Raw genomic sequence first — 21,187 nt, 5'->3', positions numbered from 1 at the left:
TCGGAATGCGGCCGCAGGTTCTCCCCCCCGTCCCGTCCCGTCCCCCCTTTTCCCCTCGTCGGTGACCCCCTTCGGCCGGGCCGGCGGCGGGTGGATTCGCCGTACAACTTTTGGGAGGTAGTGGGGGGTGGATTTGGGGGTGAGGGGAAGCCCTCGGCGTGTCCCCCCCGCCCCCTAAGCTGCCGGCACGTGGGGCGCCGGGCCGGCCCCCGGAGCAGGGAAAGAGGGGCAGGGGCGAGGGGCTGCCCTGGCAGCACCTTCGGTGCCGGGCACATGCCGGGGCCGGCGGCTGCCTGAGCCCTGCCGGGGCCGGGCTGGGGTCCCTCGGCCACGCCACTGTGCCCGGACTCGCTAGCGGGACAGGAGCCACAGCCCACTGGCACCTCAGCCAGGGGAGGGGATCGCCTCAGTAGCCTCTGCACGGCAAGGGCTGTGTCGGGTCCCTTCTCACGTCCCTGTCGGCACCCAAACTGTCCCTGTGGGCTGGGGTCCCGCTGGGCTGCGGCGGCTGTGTGAGGTGCTGCTGCCCCCCAGGACTGAAATGAAAGGATCCTTTTTTTCAGGGAAAAGAACGTCTGGTAGTTGTGAAGTGAGTGCACTGGAAGACCCACCATCGCACTTCACCCCGCACAGGTGAAGTAGCTCCGGTTTCTAATGCAGGAAGTGGCACGTTTTGGTCAAATATTCCTTAATGTGTCTTTTAGGTCAAAATTATAATGGCTTTGTACACGTAACCTCAAATGAATTTTGGAAGTGACAGTGACACTCACCTTAAAGCCTTATATTATACCATCTGATTAAAATACATAAAATAGTTCTAACTTTGATCCTCAACAATGTGCAATGCAGGTTTATTTTATGGCCTTTCAGTTCTTGAGGGCTGGGAGACTTAAAAATAAAATTGACAAAATGAGGGCAATGCACGGTTCCCCTGTAGACAGGTGCCCTCCCCTATGGGCTCACCTGTAGTGGCAGTGTTTCGTGCTCAGGCCATGCCCAGGTACCACTGCTGATGGCCGAAGTGGAGCGCTCGTGTTTTGTACGAAGCTGTCTCTTACCAACTGGTGGCATTCAGCCTTTCGCATGAACTGTTCGTAATATATACAAAGATCACACAAGTTTTATTAATTGTAAAGCTAAATTATTTACAGAAAGCAATGCAAAATTTACGTACTGGAGGTTATTTTGATGTTCGGTATTTTTGTGATGAGGGATTGAATTTGTGTGTAGGACCTGGTCCTACAGAACTGCGTATACCATGTTCTCATGGTATGGTAAATCATCAGGAGGTACAAATTTATTTTAAGACCACACTGAAACTCCAATAGCTTATACCTGCTGAAAGGCTCCTCTGTGAGGAGCTCTATTGGTTTTTATTGAGTATTCCCACTGAAGCAAAAATGATACTGTATTGTGAGAAAATAAGTTTATTTGTCTTTGTAGTATTGGGACTAAAAATAAGACAAAGGTATTTTGTTTAACCTCATCTGGAAAGGTGGGCTAAGTGTTATTTAAATAAATAAAATACTTCGACTTACTTTTTTTTCCCCAAGTACAGATGCAAGGTGTGTTGTGGTATGTTTAATTTCTACTTTATCTCAGGATATTGCTTTTGGTATTTTGAGACAATGTTTTTAAAGTACATTTCTGCCATGTTGTAATGTCATAAAGGGTCCATTTGTTGCTGTATCTGAAGGCCACCTCTTTGCAGCCCTCCTCATCCTGGCAAAACCCAGGCCTGTTTATAACTACATTGAAATAACCGTGCGTGACAACCTCCCTGTGAGGATGTGATAGCAGGACCTGGGCCTGGAGACCTTCTGCTCAAATACAGAAATCCTTGTTCAAAAGACTTTCGAGATACAGGGCCCATCTTGAACCTTAGGTCAGGAATAGCCATGTTTAGGAAATTACTTTTTTGAAATCTGTAGGAATGTACTCTTGGCAGTAGTTACAAATTTTCCTACGTAAGTTTTTTTTTCTTTAGAATTCCTCTGAAGTTTCTAAAATTCGTAGTCTTAAATGCTTGTTGTTTTTTAGCGTTTGGGCTTTATCAGGTTTTCTCTAAGATACTATGAGGTACAGATGAGTGAATCAGCTGAAATTAAAATTTCATTTGGTATTAAAAGTTCATTTGGTATAGGAAAACAAAAAGAACCTATTCAGTTTGTAAGCAAAAATTTCTTTTTTTTCCTACTCATAGTTATGTTTTCTGCTCTTGATTGTAACCAGTTGGAAGTCTGTAAGTTCTCTAGCTGTTCCTATTATTAGGAATAATGCTTAAGTTTAATTCTGTATTTATTGTATTATATTCTAAAGCATAATCTGTTTTACCAGTGTTGCCTAAAACATTCTGCTGCTTTTCTGTTAAGATATTGGACATCCTTATGCAATGTAAACTGCCTTTTGCCAGAACTAAAGTAATAAGCTTTTTGAAAAGGCAGAATGAGGACAATATTGCTTATTTCTTCTTAGGTAGATCTTAACATATGAAAAAAGTAGTCCAAAATGCGATTCCAGGTGGTAACTAAAAATATCTTGTAAGATCTTAGCATGTTGAGTGCCTTGATCTGTCAGGGTACTTGCATGTGTGTTGCCGTACCTGCACTTCAGAGGCCTTCCTGAGTAAGGACTGTACTCTAGTTAATAAAAGTGTTCTGTACAGGAACTCTTGTAGCTGAGTTTGGTTGCTTCCCAGTGTTCTCGGTCTCAGTTTGAGTGCTTTTACTGACAAAAAGACTCTTGTTTTCACAATTACAGCATTCTTGATTTGGTAGCTGAGTGTAGTAGAGAATTGAGCTGTTAAAAGACTAGAACTAAGCCAAACTTACGGTTAGATCACAGCAGAGGGACAGAAGTTACAACTTTGTGGTGTTGATGTTGATCACAATTAGATGTGGTATAGCTTCTCTGGATAAAACATTTCAAAGAGAGGTATTAGTTGCTATAAAATAGAGAAAAATTAATGTTTTAAATTCATACTTAGAAGTATACTTTTTACTAACATTGATTGAAAAGTTTTGCTATAAAATAGCTTTAATGCATATCTTTTTGCACTTAAAGCTATTTTGTAGCATGCGCTTGTAATGAACTTTATGGCTTCTCATCTTGGAGTGGGTGAAATTCCATGTTTCCAAACATCGTGCACTCCGTGTGTTTGCTCAGTTTCAGGAAATGGATCTGACAGTGACAGGTACTTGTTCTTTTTTGGTCAAGAGGAAATGACAAAACTACTATTTATGTTATTTGTGCTTGTGGAGAAGCTGAGATTCTTGTAGATCCATGTTGTACTTCTGGCCCCAAGCTGATGGTTTTGGGAACCTACGGAGATGATTGTACCTTGTCTGTGAGATGTCATGAATGCACCAAGTAATTTAACATGAAATTTAGGCTAGTATTAGCAAATGCAAACAACACAGTAAAGACTAAAGACTTCTGTAGTAGTGGATTTTGTTTGGATGCAGTGTGTGAAGCTCTGAGCTCAGTCCTCTTAATTATACATCTTTTAACCACCAGCATATAATTGCCTTGCAATTTACAGTGCATTTGGGGATTCCATTGCCTAAAAGGGTCTTACGTACATTGAATGTCAAGTTCTGAGCATATGCTTAAGAATGTATCAACCCACATGATTTAAAATACTCTAATATTTTCAGCACAGCATTTGCACAAAATTACTGATCTGAGTTTTGAGGCTCTAGTGCTTTGGGCTTTCTATTAGTGAGTAAGCCATTACCTTCCCTGTAGACTACTCACGATGTCAGGTACCAGATTTCTGTATGGCATAATGCTGCTACTTGGGTATGGTTATAGTGAAGATCGTCCTCCAAAGTTTGCTGCTGCACTGTTTTCCAGCCTCTCTGAAGGATTGTTTAACTCTTTTGGAATAGGGTATGTGGAGTGCAGAGCTACAACTGTGTTGTCTTTGGAGCTGATGTGCACTGTAAGGGAGCTGATTATGCCTGTACTGAAAAGCCAGCACTAAAAGCAAGTTGAAAGCTGGCTTCTTCCAGAGGGTGATAGTAGGTATTGGCAGTTGGACAGGTGTGTTCCTGTGTGTATTGAAATCTTTCATTTCTCTTTTTGCAGTCACTGTGCAAACCACCTTCAGTTGTCTTATGGACTACCAGTGGCTACACTCTGCAGGACAAATAGCTCTGCTCTGAAGCGCTGATGTCTCAGAGTGTGACTTTGCTCTGTCCTTGCTATAAAGCCTTGATGGGGTGCTAAGTTTGTTACTCTTCTTCACATGTCCAGATAGAACTTTAGCCAGAGGGAGGAGATTTTCTTCCAGTCAGCTACTCAAGAATAAAAAATGGGACAAGGGGAGAAGTGAATGTGTTATGAAGTTACAAATATTAGCGATAACCTCATAAGAATGTGAAAAATACCCTGCTGGGTCAGATTAGCTTGGATCCAACCGAATGTTCTGTCTCAGCCAGTAGGAATAAGTGATGCTACTTAGTGTTTTAAAAGCCCAGACACTTCTTTGTGCTTTCTTCTCTTACTTCTCTACCACCCATATTTGTTAAATTGGTCATGCTAGTGAGTGCATCACTTATGTCCCCGTTGTCCATGACTTCTCTATTGCCTTTTTGAACCTGATGGTGCTGTCTTGCTTCCATAGTCTCATGTGACTGCAAACTCTAGCAGTTCACTGCCTGTGAGTAGTAAAAATGAAGAACTACTTATTCGATATGTTTTGAGTCAATCTCTTGCTAACTTCATCAGGTACCCCTAGCTGCAATATTTTGTGATCTAGTATGGCTGCTCTATATTTACCCTATTCCCTTACCATGATTTTTTACACCTCAGTCATGTATTACATCATTTGGCAAGGGCACACATTTTTAGATTCCCTTCTGTTCTTTGCCCTGTTGTTTCTTACTAGCTCAAAATCTTTTATTTAGAATCAGTTGTTTGAGGAAAATCTAGGTTCCTCAAGAAGCAGCTTCGGGTTTCTCATTCACAGGTTGTGGCTAAAGTTAGTTTGAGCACATGCAGGCATGAATTTTTTTTCTGTTGAACCTTCCCACATCTTCAATGTAGAGTATAAATGCAAAACAAAAACAGCTTCCAGAAAGTTTTGTATTCTGATATTTTTATAGTGAAGTACAGCTGCTTAAGCATTTGCTTTTTCCAGGGGAAGTCCATGTTTCCGTCATCTCTTACTGAATCCTGTGGGACAAAAATAATTTCTCCCCCACCCACTATTTAGCTAAGTGTAGTTTCAGTTCTCTTCAGTTAAGCGACATGTGCCTATTCCATGCTTGTGCTACTTTTTACGTAGCAGCAAAAAGTTCTGGTAAGAACTCCTGTAAATTGTTAAAAATAAAACACTGCATCGGATGAAATCAGAATGAAGAGATTTAAGTGTCTTCGTTATTTTTATATATATATTTATACACACACACACTCTCTTATATGGTATGCCATGGAATTGAAAAAAAATGCTCTTTTTAGATTAAGTCCAGCTTCAGTCTCTGATCCTGGCAATGTATCCACACAGTGACATGTCTTTTGGGGAGTCTGTTTAAGAATCTACCAATAAAGATATAATTGCAAGTTTGAAAAAATTACTGTGTTGTTTTTTATTTTAATATAACATTGGTTGGCTACCATGTTTATTGGCTTTCTTGTTCCTTGCACTGTAGTTGCAGTAATTGATTACTGTCAGGATTTTTAACATGGTTATATTTGCATGAGCTTCTCCTAGTGTATATATAGACCCAAGAACTCACGTTCATGCTCGTTGGTTTCTCTGGGGATTATTGTTGGTATTTTTGTGTGAATGTTTCATATGGCGTTGTCCTTGTGCCCTGTATCTCTCAAACAAGTGAGAAGTGAAATACTATGCCTGCCTTGACACAGCCAAGTTAAATGCAAAAATAAGACTTAATTATGAGTTAAATCCAAAATTAAGACTGTGGCCACAAGAATAAAACTAGGATTATAGTGGCTGGGAGCTGTGGAGCAGTTTCTTTACAGAAGCTTAACTCAGGCACATAAGGAATAGAAGAGTCCGTCTCGAAATTATGGGAAACGGACACTGACAACAAACTCCTGTATGGGTCGTGTTCCCATGGGATTTATGTTTTTCCTTCATGTTTCTGCTGAATAATACTGGAGGGTATGTCAGTATCTGCCCAAGCTAAGGTGACTGAAAGGAATATTTGGTCCTTAACATGCTAAAGAGATTGTTCCCTTTTCCCATTCTGTCTTTTTGAAGGGCACAGTCAACTGTGAGCTTTCTTGTTGTTAAGACTGGCATGTTGTGGAAAGTCATGCTCCAGTGATTGGTTATTTTCAAGTATATGTATATACTTTTATATATATATATATATATTGAAACTGGACTAGGTGTCTGTGTGTATGTTGTGGCTCTCTGGTGTAAGCAAAGCGAGAGACCCCTGCCTCTGGAGTGGCTGCTTCCCTGTGTGCATGGAAAGGGAAAATATGTGTCAAGAGGAAATACAAAGTTACCATTATTGTCAAATGATTGTTCAGGTGGCTTGCAGTAGTTACATTCTGTAGCACCTGTCTCCATTCATGTGCTCTGTATGCTGTATGTGTGCATGTAGCAAGCTGTTCCAAGAATTTTAAGTGTGTTTTTAAATCTTTTAGTACTCTTCTGTCTTTCTGCATCTACAGCTAGATATATGCTAATGAAGGCCAGATTTATGTTGTTTACTCTGTGGGATAGGGTGTTTTGTTTTGCCCTAGTGACTTAGAACTGTTTTTCTAGATCCCCCAGTGCCATAGTGCTTTGTCATTTTCTCATGGTACTTTTTTAACAGCAGAAAGTGGAGGCTTGTACCTTTACAAGAGGAAAGTACATCCTTCCTGCAAAGTCTGTGTAGGTTTCCTCCTTGCGATTCTGCTCTTGCCATTTTGGGCCTTGGGAACAAATAATTTCATTGAGGTGGTAATCTGTACTTTTGTCACATGCCTCTAATTTATTACATATTTCCTGAATATTACCTCTATGAATATTCCTTTCCTTGGTGTATAACACATATGAAACTGAACTGAGTACTGAATGCATACACAGTGTTCAAGAGTTCATTCCAGTGCTTCAGGGTGACCTTTCTGAATAAAAGCTACCTGTTGCAGGTTAAGCTTAGTGTATCATAGTAGCTGCAGAATGTATGTACTGTTACTTTTTTTGAAACTCCTTTGGGATGGTTTGGGGGTTTTGTTTGGTTTTTTTTTTAAAAGATGATTGCCAAAGATCTCTGTAATGTTGAGAACTGAAAAAGTACCTTATGGCTGCATGGATTTGCACTGTAGGAACCTGATTTAGGAACTGTAGGAACCACTGTAGGAATCAAGACTCTTGCTGAATTGACATTTCAGCCCTTCTGGCATTCATGGGAGTACTGACTGGTATTAATGCCTGCATTTCCCTTAAATAAGTACAGTGAGGTAGGATAAACTTTGAAGAACTGTGCTGATCTCAGAAAGGACTGCATATGGATGCTTGCAGAAATTGTAAGCAGCTACAAAATCTAAAAGACTGGTCCTCAGCTGCAGTAAAGAAAGCTTTTCTTAAATAAAAAGCTTTGTTGCACTGATTGGCAAAATAATTTTGCAGCACAAAGACAGTCCGTGGTGGTTTTGTAAACAAAGATACCTTGAAGTAAACCCTCTGCAATCAAATGAGTTAATCACCTTTCAGCATGATTTATGAAAGCAAATTATCTAATCTGACACTTAACCTTTTTCAACTTGTAGCTTCTAATCACCTTCTGGTAGATGAGTGATATTCTGTTAAAGTGATTTAAGTATGGTGGCAGTAGAATTTTCTTTCCCCCAGTAATTTCTTTAATGTTTTCCAAAGATCTGTGACTACTGATTGAAAACGATTGTGGTGTTGTTTTATTGGATGCTAGCTGAACCACAGGCTTGGTGACTACCTGTGCCTGTTTACTTACTGTAGTAATATCTATTTTATTCTGACTGACAGTGGCCCTTTTGATATTTTCCTTAGACAATCTGCTTCATCTTGGTTCATCATCATTCCAAGATAGTGGTGTCCTTGGGGCTGTCTCTTAACACTGACATGGTACAGAAGATTTAAAATCAGGTATTGTTTTGGATCCTTCTTTCTGGCCAAAATGAAACGCACCACCTAGAACTGAATGCAGTTTTTCTTCCCTTATGTGATTTGTCTCAATATTTTGGTTCTTTCAGCTGATGTTCACAAGGAATAGAGTCACGTGATGTATGAAGGCAAACACATACACTTCTCTGAGGTTGACAATAAGCCCTTATGCTCTTATAGCCCCAAACTGTGCAAGCAGAGGCGACTTAACGGCTACGCCTTCTGTATCAGACACGTTCTGGAGGACAAGACTGCCCCCTTCAAGCAATGTGAATATGTGGCCAAGTACAACAGCCAACGCTGCACCAACCCCATCCCCAAGTCTGAGGACCGTAGGTGAGTTGTGGATTCCTCTCTGCAAAGTGGGAGGTGGCTGGGACGTTTTATTTAAGTTGCTGCCTGGTTTCAGGATGAGGGAGGAACTGCTCTGAGTGAATTGTATTCCAGGATGTTCCTTTAAGAATTTTAAGACCAGTGAACTTTTTTTTTTTTTCTGTGGGAGTCCCATACTCAGCAAGAGGGCAGTAACTTAATCCCAAGGAAGTTTATGGGAGAGTTCACTGCTTTTCACAAATTCACTATAAACTGTGGATCAAACCTGCTGCACAATATCAGCTCTTCCAACTCATTTGCTTTGTCACTCACAGTACATGCTCTTAGAAAGGCCTGCTTGTTTAGCCAGCAGTGCCAAAAGCACACTTCCATCTGCTTTTTCAGGACATGGAGTTGAAAATGCTTATATTCTGGACACGGGGGGCAGTGGCACATAGGGACAAATCCAGAATTACGATTTAGTGTTGGTGATTTGGTACTGATCTCTGTAGTGTTGTTTTACTGGAATAAAATAAATATTGCTTGATAACCGATGAGCCAGCTGGGAAAGTGCCACATACTCCTTTTCTTCTTTGCTTCCCTTATTTCTCTCCTCCTCCCTGCCCAAATGAAGATGCCCAGAGTGCCCAGGTATTAAATTCCTTGCAAAATATATCCTTGAGCTTGTTGAGAGCTGTGAATTAAAAGCAGATTTCCTGACTTGCAGCCCATACTGTAACCACAAGGGCATTCTTCCTTGCTCTTTAAGACTTCCTGAACACCAGTCTCATTGGTGCTGTTCAGGCCAAAATAGCAGAATTTGTCTAATCTTGTCTGCCATCTCTATATGACTTCATTTTTCAGAGCTGTCATTGCAGGTTTTGCCAGTAAGGCAGTATTTAATTAATGTGTGTGTTAACTATCTGAGGCTTGTTCTCATAGAAATGCTTTTTAAAATCTAAAATATGAATAAAATATGCCAAAAAAATCAAGCCACTATTCACTGACCTTTCACATTATTAGCTGCCATTCACTAACCTTTTGCATTATTAGTGGTGTTCCCACTGTGCCCTACATATAACTTCCTTCTCAGCCCACAGCTCCCTCTCTTGTCTGAAACAACAGTTGGACTGTGCTCTAAATTAACTTGCACTTCACCTGCCATTTCAGCTGAGGAGACTGATGAAGTGAGAAAAAAAACCATGAATGTTTGTCAAAAGCTGTAGGGCAAATGCTCAGATGACACAAGATGAATAACTTGAAGCTGTAATTTGACAGTGAGTGTTTCTTTGCTGCTGTACAATTGAGGCTCTTTGGAAATAAGCTCACAGAAATGATCATAGAAATAGTTAGCACAAATGGTATGCTGCAATTTCATTTGCAAGAGCTGTTTGAGAGAGTTCCTGTTTACCAGGGGTCATACTGAAAAACAATAGAAGTACTAGTACTTAATGACACTTTTTTACGTCTCATATGTTCCCATGGAATTTGTGATTTTTCTTTACACCTTGAATTGAGTTCACACTTTGTTCTTTTTGATTTTTCTCAAGTTAAAGTGAAGTGTGGTCATGACATCTGGTGTATGTTATATTAGAATAATTCAATTGCATGTCGAGTGTCACATTACAGTACTTGAAGAGGACAGCAGGTGTCTGAAAGAGAAAATAAACTTTTAATTTCAAATGAGAGGATGTGATAGTTGAAAGAATATTTTAAAAGACTGTTTCTCAGGGCAGAGTTTAATTTTAACAATAACAGTTAATGAATGCTAGTGATAAGACTGTGGCTGTTCTAAACTTTTTTTTTGGCAGGCAAACCTGTATCTGTTTCTTAGAAGACTTTTTTCACACTCCGTTCAATATAAAGATGTTTGCAGTGTCTGAGTTCTTCACTCATAGCTTTTCATTTTCTGTGTACAGAATTACTGTCAGATGGTCATTTTGTCACAGTTTAGACACAGAACTGTACAGGATCAGAAACAGTCTGTATGATGCTCTGACAGCTATCTTCTTTTATACTTTCAGAGATTGTTAAAAAGTATTTCAAGAAGATGCATGTATTATATGCCAAAAGCTTCATAGTCTGTCCACAGCTAATTAAGAATTATCACTTGACCCCAGACAAATGAGATGCTACCAGGCACAAAAATAATATGATGCCATATTTTTAAAGTTCTTATTAACCATTAACATTCTACAGATTAAATCTATTAATAGTGCATGACTTCATTGCCTTATTTGAAGTCTGATTTTTCTATTCACTTTTTTTTAAAAGAATATATATAATTGGGGTGATACGCACATGGGTTTTATATCTCTGTTTTCTCTGAATACATCTCCTACTTCTTCCTTAACCAGATACACACAAAGATAATGAAATGCAACTTGATTTCTAAATATAGGTTTACTACAATTTAGTTGAGTTAAACACTATTTTGTCTCTAATTCTCCTCACTTAAGAGAATCTTTAAATTCTTTGTTAATATACAAGCTGCTCCCCAGTTTGTTTGTGTCTTCTCTTAAGTAAGTGATGGAAGTTGATACCAAACTGGGGTGTACTAAGAAGCAGAATGCATTTGTAGATAGAAAACCTCACTATCTGAATTCTTGCTTTCCCAGTGGATGCAGGAAACCATCCGGCTGAAGTCTTCAGAGCCCATCACATTCTGTGTGCTTCATCTTAGGATTTTAATTTTAATGGATATCAACCCACCATATTTGTGGACTTAATTTGACATTACCTGCACAAAAGAAGTGCCTTTGGTGCTGAATGAGGAAAGGGAAAACACCTGTATTAGATACTTATTGTGATACTGTCAGCTGAGCTCACAGACAGGTTATAGAAGTGAAAAACTGAGCTTCTAAGACAGGCTTGTCAGAACTGGCTTTTGTAGGGCCAGCTTGACCCTAATGGGTTTTGTGCTCAGAGCTGTGTGAAAAGCACTGTGCTATTTGCAGGTTTGTTTCCTGTGTTCCCAGTAATCTGACTTCCGTGGAGCTTGAACTACTAATGTAGACTCTGCAGCACCATGTGAAGTCAGAGCCACTTTAGGCCAGGGCCAACTAAAAAGCCATCCTGGAATGTGCAGGATGGGGAAATATGGGTGCATACCCCCCTGGCTGTGTGCAGGGCTAGCAATAGCCTGACACAGTCAAGGCTGAAGTAGTGCTAATGAAAACTATGCCTAGCCAAAACTGCTTGTGTGCAATCTTCTTTACCCAGAGAAGACTGTACTGCCCTTCCTGGTTTCTTCTTGCTCCTGTTAGTCCAAGGTGTAACAGCCTTGATTATACTGGAAGACGGGGAGTTGACAAAGCCTGAAACACAGAGCCAAGTCAGTGTGTACTGGAATCTGAATATTGTAGCCTGGCATCCATGGGTTTGTGTCCAGTGGAGCCAGTTGGTTCTCAGTGATGCTGTATGGACAGCTGTAAGAGCCAAAGCTTTATTCTCTGCTATATAAAAATGGTTCTGTTAGAGTTAAAAGAGCAAGACAAACCCTTAATAGCCTAAAACTCAGAGAATTTTAGCAAGCTTATTAACTTTCCACAGACTTATTCACCTTTTCTATTTCTTTTCTGTTTTTACAATGAAAACAGACTATGCAGTTCTACCTCCTCACATCAGCACAAGCACAGGATGACAATAATTTAAGTTCTGAACAATATAAGGGAAGCATTTGTGTTGAGCAGAACACTCTTTTTATTGGCATATAAGAGGGGAAAAAATTCCCTCTTTGTTTAGTCTGTTTGTTGTTTTTTTTTTTTTTCTTCTGAAATACTGAAAGTGCTGTAGTAACTGTTCAAACAACATATTTTTAAAGGGCTTAATTTTAAATATGGAAACAGTGCTTGTTGACTTTAAGGGAAGCTTTATTGAGCCCTCATTATATAATTTTATTTTTAGAAGTGCATCTCTCAGTATGAATTTACAGTAGTATTCCAGTGTGTTCTAATAAGGACTGCACAAGTTGTTGGCTTTTAGCTTGCCTCATCTAGGTTTATTTATTACTTACAACATAATGTAATGAAGAAATTATTTAGGAAATAATAAGTAGCAGTGCTTTTCAGCCTTTTCTGATTTGTGAAACCTTAGGAGTGTGGGTCTTGCAAGAAGCTACATATATGGAGACCATTAAAGAACATACATGAATTTGCTTTCTCTTTTTTTCTCTTTTAAGGATCCTTTAGAGCTGTTCACACATTGTCTCTTTAGAAATGGGTCGACAAGTTGGAAGCAACTAAACTGAAGTGCTGAACCTTTTTGGGGGGTTGTTTTGGGCTTTTCTGCCATTTTTTTGCTCCATGAAGATCAGAAATAATACAATTTTAACTTATTTTTTCAACAAAACTTACTGTTCTCAGATTCATACCGATCCAATTTAAAAGAATACCTTCATGGTATTCTATTCATTTTCTTGTCCATAATTACCTTGATGCAGACATCACTCTTTCCCTGTATCTTTGGTCATTTATAAGCTATAAGTTATAGATGGGATTATGCAAGGGCAAATCTTGATTGTTGGTGGGTTCTACAGAGACAGGAGTGCCCGCCTGTGGCGTATAGGAAAAGGATCACATCATGGTTGCTAAATTTCTGTTACATACTGATTCCAATCAAATAAAAGTTAATTGCTTACTTTTTAGTATATCATCTGTGGCATAAATTGTAATTATTTTTACTTTCATGACAGAGTATCAAAGACCTTTTCACTTTCTTTTTTTTAATAGCATAACTTTGAAAGTTTTTCATATTAGAAGAACTTAAAATCCGTGCTTTTGGAGTATATATATACATATTTCTGGCATTGTGTAAATGCTTTCTAGCAGCAGAGTTTGTTTTAAGATAGATTTTTATTGAAGAATATTCAGCTAATCCTCTGGCTTTAAAATTCATCATGTTAAACTACTAAAACAGAATTTAAGTATTTATGCTACTTGTTCAGTAAGTGGAAATAGTGATCTTTCACAGCAGATAGATATGTACTGAGATTGTCCTTATAAGAAACTGCTCCCTACTACAGTGGAATTCATAGTAATAATAATGTGTGCATTGATGAAAATGTTAACTACTTCCACTGAAACAATGGGCAAATGAAAGGAAGTAGTCTTCAATGTACTTTTTCTTAGGAGCTTTTGAACTGATCAGTTAATGGCTTGCGGTCTTGCTGCTTTATGTATCAGACTGTCCATTTGTTCACTTTGGATTTTGACTGTTTACCCTATTAGAGAATTAAGATTTTGAATGACTGTATGTGATTTTCCTATGAATAATGAAGAATCTTATATCCTAAGATTAGAAATAGTCACTTGTGTAAGTTTTTTCCTGCTGGTTTGAGAGCACCACAGTTATGTGTTATATTAGAAGCAGTTGTGTACAATTCTTATAAAACCTCTTCTGCTTCAGTTTATATTTGCTTGAAATGTATCTTTGAGTTTCTAAGTGATGTCTTGTCTTCAGATTTTACTTACAGAAGTTTAGTTAATAACTGAGTGCTCTTACTTTTCAAAGGTACTGCAACAGCCACCTGCAGGTACTTGGCTTTATACCGAAAAAGGAGAGGAAGAAAAAGAATGATCCCATAGAGGAGGTAAAGGTCAGGCATCAGATGGATGCTATGGCCTTCGGTCTGACAGTGCCCACCTTGGCCTTGAAGATGCCCAATGGACTGGATGGGATGTCCCTCTCCCCTCCAGGGGCAAGGCTTCCTCTCCACTACCTGGAGGCAGAATTAGAAGACCCCTTTGCTTTCAATGAGGAGGATGATGACCTAAAGAAAGGGGCAACGGTGAAGAAAAAGTTGCAGAGCAAGTTGGCTCACAACCGGCAGCGCCAGAGAGAGACAGAAATTTTAAAAGTTCGCCAAGAGCACTTTAGCCCCATTCCTGCACCTTTGCAGCAGCAGCCTCTGCAGCAGCAGCATTCCCATCTGCCACCTTCATCAGCTTCGTTAAAGCCGACAGGGCTACCGCAGGGCATAGTCTGCAAGTCACCTCAACCTCTGAACACCAGCCTACCAATGCAGGGAGTGGCACCCACCACACACACTATAGCACAAGCGCGGCAGTTGTCTAACAAGAGACCTCTGCCTCTCCTGCCACCCGCCAGGGCTCCTGTCACGGACCCACCAAGGACTGACCGGGTCCTCATGAAAGCCACAGCCTTCTCTCCGCACTCGTCCTGCATGAGCCGGCTCCAGAGACTGGTGAAACTGTGCACTCGAAAACAGCAGCTGGACACTGATCTGTTTCCTCACTTAGGTGAGTAGGTAATAGATGCACTGCAGCTGTATTTTTTAACCTGAAACCAAAGACTGAAGGGTAATGTCTTCCTGGCCCTATCCTGAATTCCTGTGTGGTACTTACAAAGTAACCCTGAGTTAGGTCATCTCTTGGCATTTTCTTTAGCCCTGTTGTGTATGAAGGGAATGCCTGGACCCATCACAAATGGTTTATGGCATTTTGGTTGTTTATTCTTCTTAATGTTCTGTTAACCATTTGAGAAACCATACTGAAGTGTAGAAAACATAGTTTGTATTATAGAGACCTCATGTAGGAGGTTTGCAACTCGTGTAGTAAATGTGACACTAGCGGTACCTATGAGTGAACAAAGTTAGATTGAAACATTAGGTGTGTGATAAGTGCACGTGCCATAATGAATATAAGTAAAAGTTTGGCAGTTTGGCCCATCAATCTCTGCATATTCAAAATTCCAGTTGACTTAATTGGAACACATGAGAATTTTTCTTGACTGGGCCCTATTTATCTATAGAATATGGAAGAACAGAAGGAAAAGACCATCAGGAGAGCAGCATTGTTACAGAAGATAGTAGGAAGGGTGAAGTCTTGTCTGCATACCATACAGAAATAGTCTTCCCCTTACATAAAATGATCAATAGCTGCTTGTGAAATATAAGCAAATATAACCAAATTGGTGCTATGATTGTAGAGCTCTGTAAGCTTTGAAAAGGCAACTGACATTTTGGCTGTTTTGTCTGTTTATGAATATAGACCTAGGCACATCTATCTGTCCTTTTTATCTTCCTCACTCTCCCAAATTACTTTTCTACTTAGTTTTAGATTGTACACTTCTAACAGGTAAAATACTGGCAGGGAAAAGGAAATGTGTGTGATATAAGTAGGAACACCATTTATGATGTTTAAAACAAAAAAAGACTTCAGATAAACCTGGACGTTCCCAATATAATGTCTTACTTAATTGCAAACATCTGTAATTTTTGCTATTTCAATTAACTTTTTCTTAATTTGCTGTTAAGATCTGCCCTTTGGCACTCATGGGATAGTTTGACTATTTGTTCAGGAGATAATTAGCATCCCGTAGCATGTCTCCAAAGGAAATTGTTCTTCAGAAAACAGCTTTGATGGTCCTGTATATAGTGCAGCTCTTTAGAGGAATGGCAACTCTAGAGGCATTTCTGAGTGTCACAGACCTCAATAGTTTAGAAAGTGACCTGTGTTTTGAAAGACGGATTCCTAAATTTCTAAATCTGAAAGACAAAGATCCCTTTCTGTGCTTAATGTTCTACATTCTCAACTGGTGAAGAGAATACATGCTCCTTAAAAAGAGGCATAGTAAAAATAAAAAACAGTTAGACCTATACATGTACAGTTAGACCTATACATGTACAGTTAGGGAGGTGCATAACTATGTGGATGCATTTAGAACAGTTTATATTTGGCAAAGTAAAGGAATTTACATATAAATTATGCGAGAATGGAAAATGTATTTGTTATTTATTCATTATAAACCTTAATATTAAAGACTAGGTATGCCAGATCAGAGAATTTCAGGATTTCTTTTCTATATTTGAGCAGCACTAGAGATGACTGCACAGAATCTTTCAAAAGATTAAGCCAGTTTTATGTGTACCAACATCAGAGCCATGTAATTGGATATTAATATAACTGCAGTCTTCAGTGTTAGTACAACTGCATTTGGATTAGATTTTATTCCTTCGTTTCTGCAGTGCCTAGGAGAAGCAAAACAACTCAATTTCTGATTTTGTTTTTAAACTTTGGGTTTAAACAATTTGTTATGTGGTTGTCAATTGTGGACATCTTTATGGAATTATTAAGTTGCTTTTTTCATTCCTTTATGGAAGAGACAACAGGAAAAAGAAACATTTAAGTTGAAAGTATAATTCTGACATTTTATCACATGTCTTAAGGTATCTGAATTAAGTTCAAATATATGTCTTAAAAATTTTTTTTTTAGGATGCTGAAGTTCCTGAAAGTTTGGGTTTCTGATATCTGTGGTTCATGTTAAAGTGCTGGTTCTAGATAAGGAAGGTTACCTGATGATTGTATCCCAAGCTTATGTGTGTGTGTCTCTAACTCTGAAAGTGCTTGACCAAGTACTGATGCATTTCCCAGATTCAAGGCATCTGACTTCAGAATCATCTCAGATATAGTTGTTTTGTTTAGTTTTAGCAAAAATGAAATGCTTCTTAAGTCTATCAATTTTCAAGGAGCACACAAGAAAATGAAAAAGCAAAGAATGCTATCTTGTAAATGCAGCAATGGGATTTTATCCCACCTGCTGCAAGAAAGTGGCAAGAATTTCACTGGATGTGGGAGAGATAGTAGGAAAAACAGCAAAAGATGAAGTTCCAGATAAAATCTTCCACCTGGGAACTTACTGGCTGCTTCCTGGCCAAACAGCCGTTTGTAGGTTGACTAACTGAGGCTGCTGGAGCACACTGTAAGTTGATCATACTGCATCGTCATTAAGTGAAAACATGCTGCTTGGGAAAAGTGCTGGAGTGTTTGTATCTCTCCCTTTAGCTCTTTCTTCACACTAATATCTGCATTTGGCAGGCAATTACAGAGACTGAGCAGAGGAACATCCTGGGTGGCTGTGTATCTATCTCTGTCCCTGCTGCTGTGTCTTACAGTTTTCATATTCTTCTGTGTTTTGGCACAGAGAAGGGGTCAGAATATAAACAGAAATGAAACTGGCCTATTTAGATCGTATAGTATTAAAATTTACCAAGTAGTATTTTCTTCATAACAAGGACTTCTCTCTTACCTTGTACTTAGTTATGAAGACTAGTATTTCTCTGCAGGTAAGATAGTTGGTGATTTTTCTTGCACTGTTTATGGATAAAGAAGTCAATAAGGATTTTAAAAGGAAAACTCAGTTATGATAAAAATCAGTGCATGCTATTTGCACACTGTAATGGAGCTGTTACTGTAGCTTTTCCTGTATAATTGAGAATACTGCATAATTTAATCAAATGTGATTATGCTTGCAGCTATACATTCATCTTTTGCGCCAAAGGTTGCTCGGAGACTTATATAAGGTGGATGCTCTTTTCATCCAGTTTCCATGTTTTCAATTCCCTTAGGGCTGGATTGGTCTGAAGACAGTGGAGAAGAGTTGGAGGACTCAGAGCAAACCTCCCCTTACCAGGTTGCGTGGTCTATCCGAGAAAGCCTCGGCTATGAGAGACCTGAGTGAGTATGATTCTTTAGTATTCATGCTGGCCTTGATGGAATAAATCCTGTAAATGTGAGATTCTCTTCAAGTGGAGTCAGTGGAACCTAAGCACTTGTTCAAGTGTTTTGCTGAAACAAAGGAATGTTTGAACTCTTTTGTTTGTAAGAGCTATGGAACAGCTTGTTGCCTTCTGTCCCAGTTTCCAGCTAACTTAGAGACCTTTGTGCAGTCTGCTATCAGAAGGATGCATCAGGAAAGGATTTAAGCTTGTTTGCCTGAATTTAATTGAGTTTAGTAGGATTTATTCATGAACTTGTGTGCTTTGATGATTGGAGGTCCTGAATTAGAATCAAATGGGGTTGCTATTGGTTTCTTGTCTTTCCTACTGTTTGTTAATAACTTTGTCAGTAAACCTGCTACATTTTACTCATTAATTCTTGTAATAATTATGCAGGCTATTGTTTTAATATGCTTTTTTAAAGGCCATGGTATTCCTTTTCATAATTAAGTGTTGAATAAACCTCTGTCAGTACTTGTGAGCATTGGAAGGAAGCATGGGATCAAAAGAATAAGCAGAGCAGGAATTAGCTGCTGGTGCAGAAAGGCTTATGATGTTCTCTATATATTGCTAAGTCACAAATCTAAACTTACAGCAGGATATGATAATATAGGTCTACTAATGTAAATTTGAAGGTGCACAGTTAAAACGAAGCATCCCAGGTGTAGTATTGTAACAATACTCTTGTATGTTATTAACAAAGAAATTGGGGTCTCACTAGAATTTGATTATAGTTTCTGTAACATGACTCTCATTCAATGTGCAACTGGACTTTTTGATACTACAACTTTTCCCTATTTTTTTAGTTTTTAACTATCACACTTAGAATAATGGTGTTAATGAAACCTTATTTTGTTGTTACATTCTGAAAATTCTGAAGCTTACTAGAATTTCCTGCCATCTCTGAAGGTTGTCCTTAAGGTGAACCATGAAGCTGTATCTCTGTCATCAGGACACACAACAGGATGCTAAATATTAAGAGCCTTCAGTGAATCAAAGCCATTAAGCAGAGTGTAGACTTCACTTTTTTAAAATAAAGAGGACTTTTTTTATTATGAATGACATTTTTTAGGACATCAGTAGTTCTAGAATGAGCTTTCACAAACATTACTTCTAACTTAAAAGGCAACTTTTAAATAAAATGTTTTGGGAGATCATGAACAGACTTTCAGACTTCTAAATCATACATAATTTTTCATAGCAGATACATCTATTCAATAACTTGCCTTACACTCTTCTCTTTTTCACATTTGTTTTGATTCTTCCACAGATCCCTATTTTTTTTGTCAACTTATAAAGGTCATCTCTGTGAGTTTTGTCTTAACTTCCTTTGGATTCTTCCTACTCCTTTCACATATGAGCAAAAATAATACCTTGTCTTGACATTTTCTTTTCCATTCTAGCATTCTGTGCACCTCAGTTAAATGCTGTCTTAACTATCCATGTTGGATAAATTTTTGAATGCAACTGGCTGCTTTTGTACTTCCATCAGCCTGCTCAGTGTTAGCTCTTCAACAACCATACTAATTTTGATCCTAGATAAGCATTCACTGGATGTCAGCCTTCTAAAGCTTTAGTTCCCATTCTGCAAATTTCTGTAGTGGTTTTTAATACCTGAAATGTTTCACTTTGACACTTCTGCAGTGTGGTCTGCCTGCTGCTGAAGATGAATTAGTTCAGGCTGTTTCTGGGGAGATTTGATTTGTCAAAATGACTCTGTTTTGCTAATCTGGTAGTACAGACTGGTGACTGCTAAAGTCAGCCAGTGACTTTTTACAGCTCTGAATTCTGGGGACTTACTTTACCAGAAAACCAATGGAAATTATTTTGCAAAACCCTTTGGTTTTGAAATCACACACCTAAATTTAGGGGAATTACTTGCTGGTTTTCATAGTAAAATTAAAGCTCTTTTTTCTCTTTTTATTTGTATCTGAGCTGCCTGCATTCTGTCTTTTTCCTTTGGACTGCATGGAAGACAGTGAGAGGAATGTTTCTCAGAATAGACTGTTGAAAGAAAGAAAGTAAACAGTTAATTTCTGCTTTACTGGACAGCTGGTTCTCAGCATTTCTGGTTGTGTGATTGTGGGGGAAACCTCTGTTGAACTTCTTGTGTGATGCTCTAGCTGCTCTTAAACTACCAGAAATTCATCAGATTTGTTTAGAATTAATGACTTAACAGTGTCCTGATTTTGGCTGGGATAGTGCTTATTTTCTTCTGAGCAGCTGGCACAGTGCTGTGTTTTGGGCTCAGCAGGAGAGCAGCGTTGATCACGCTCTAATGGTTTGGCTCTTGCTAAGTAGTGCTAGCCCTAAGTCAAGGACACTTCAGTTCCCTGTGCTCTGCCAGAGAAGGGGTGCACCAGAAGCCATGAGGGAGCCCAGCTGGGACAGCTCATCCCAGCTGGCCAAGGGGATACTCCACAGCCTAGAACATCTTGGCCAGCACATGAACTGGGGGGAGCCGATCGCTGCTTGAGGTAGGCTTGAATATCAGTCAGTGGGTGGTGAGCAACTGTACGGGGCATCACTTGTTTTTCTTGGGGTTTATTTCTTTTTTATTTTTTTATTACAATAAATAGTAGTAGTATATTTTACTTTGTTTCCATTAGTAAGCTATTCCTAGCTCAACCCACAAGGTGTTTTTTTTCTGATTCCCCTCCCCATCCCACTGGTGGGAGCAGGGAGAGTGAGCATGCAGGAAGAGGGGGCATACAGCACTGTGGTACTTAGTTGCTGGATGAGGTTAAACCACGACAACAATAACACATTTTTTGGTTCACTTGCCTTCTGGCCTTTTAATCTATAAAATTCATATTGTTGCAATCATCTGTGGAAACGCAGGCCAAATGTTTGCTTTTATTATTCTGTGCTTTAATTTTGAAAAAATGTGTTCCTATGGTCCCAGGAGTTCAGGGCACAGTGCTTCGAGGCAGGCACAAATGTTTGAGTTCCAATAGCGCAGGAGTTGGCAGTGGGCACAGTGCAGGCTGGGTGCTGGCAGAGAAGGTTCCTGGGGTGGGAAGAATCCCATGTGGGAGCAGCAATTTGGAGAGAAAGCAGGGGCTGTTCCCTGCTGCAGGTTACTGAAGCTTCCCCTAGATTGTTTGATTACTGAGTCTGGTGTCGTAGAAAGTGCTGAAAAACAAATGACTTTATAACAAAGTATTTTTTTGCTTCCTACTCTGAAATATAGCTAAAGCAAATGTTTCAAGTAGCAAGTTTGAAAAAGGAGTGTGAGTCCCTCCTCATACCA

At 39.2% G+C, this 21,187-nt stretch overlaps 1 protein-coding gene across 10 annotated transcripts in view; it reads left to right on the top strand.

The window, feature by feature from the left end:
• The window catches only part of INO80D (INO80 complex subunit D), a 55,634-nt gene that overhangs the window by 1,148 nt on the left and 33,299 nt on the right, over positions 1-21,187 (top strand). For 9 of the 10 annotated variants that reach the window (XR_011000904.1, XM_068196126.1, XM_068196124.1 and 6 more), the window contains exons 2-6: positions 564-633; positions 7,991-8,086; positions 8,194-8,440; positions 13,928-14,676; positions 17,785-17,893. Coding sequence is in view for 9 of the 10 variants with exons in the window: in XM_068196126.1 (XP_068052227.1) it covers positions 8,223-8,440; positions 13,928-14,676; positions 17,785-17,893 (1,076 nt within the window). In the remaining variant the exon portion in view is untranslated. The remainder of the gene's footprint in view (positions 1-563; positions 634-7,990; positions 8,087-8,193; positions 8,441-13,927; positions 14,677-17,784; positions 17,894-21,187) is intronic. The other variant, XM_068196123.1, reaches the window with a different exon arrangement.

This window comes from Anomalospiza imberbis, chromosome 7 (genome assembly GCF_031753505.1).
Source record: "Anomalospiza imberbis isolate Cuckoo-Finch-1a 21T00152 chromosome 7, ASM3175350v1, whole genome shotgun sequence".
Classification (NCBI taxonomy): Eukaryota; Metazoa; Chordata; class Aves; order Passeriformes; family Viduidae; genus Anomalospiza; species Anomalospiza imberbis.
The sequence above is the reverse complement of the archived record's forward strand: the minus strand, read 5'-3'. Positions and strand labels throughout refer to the sequence as shown.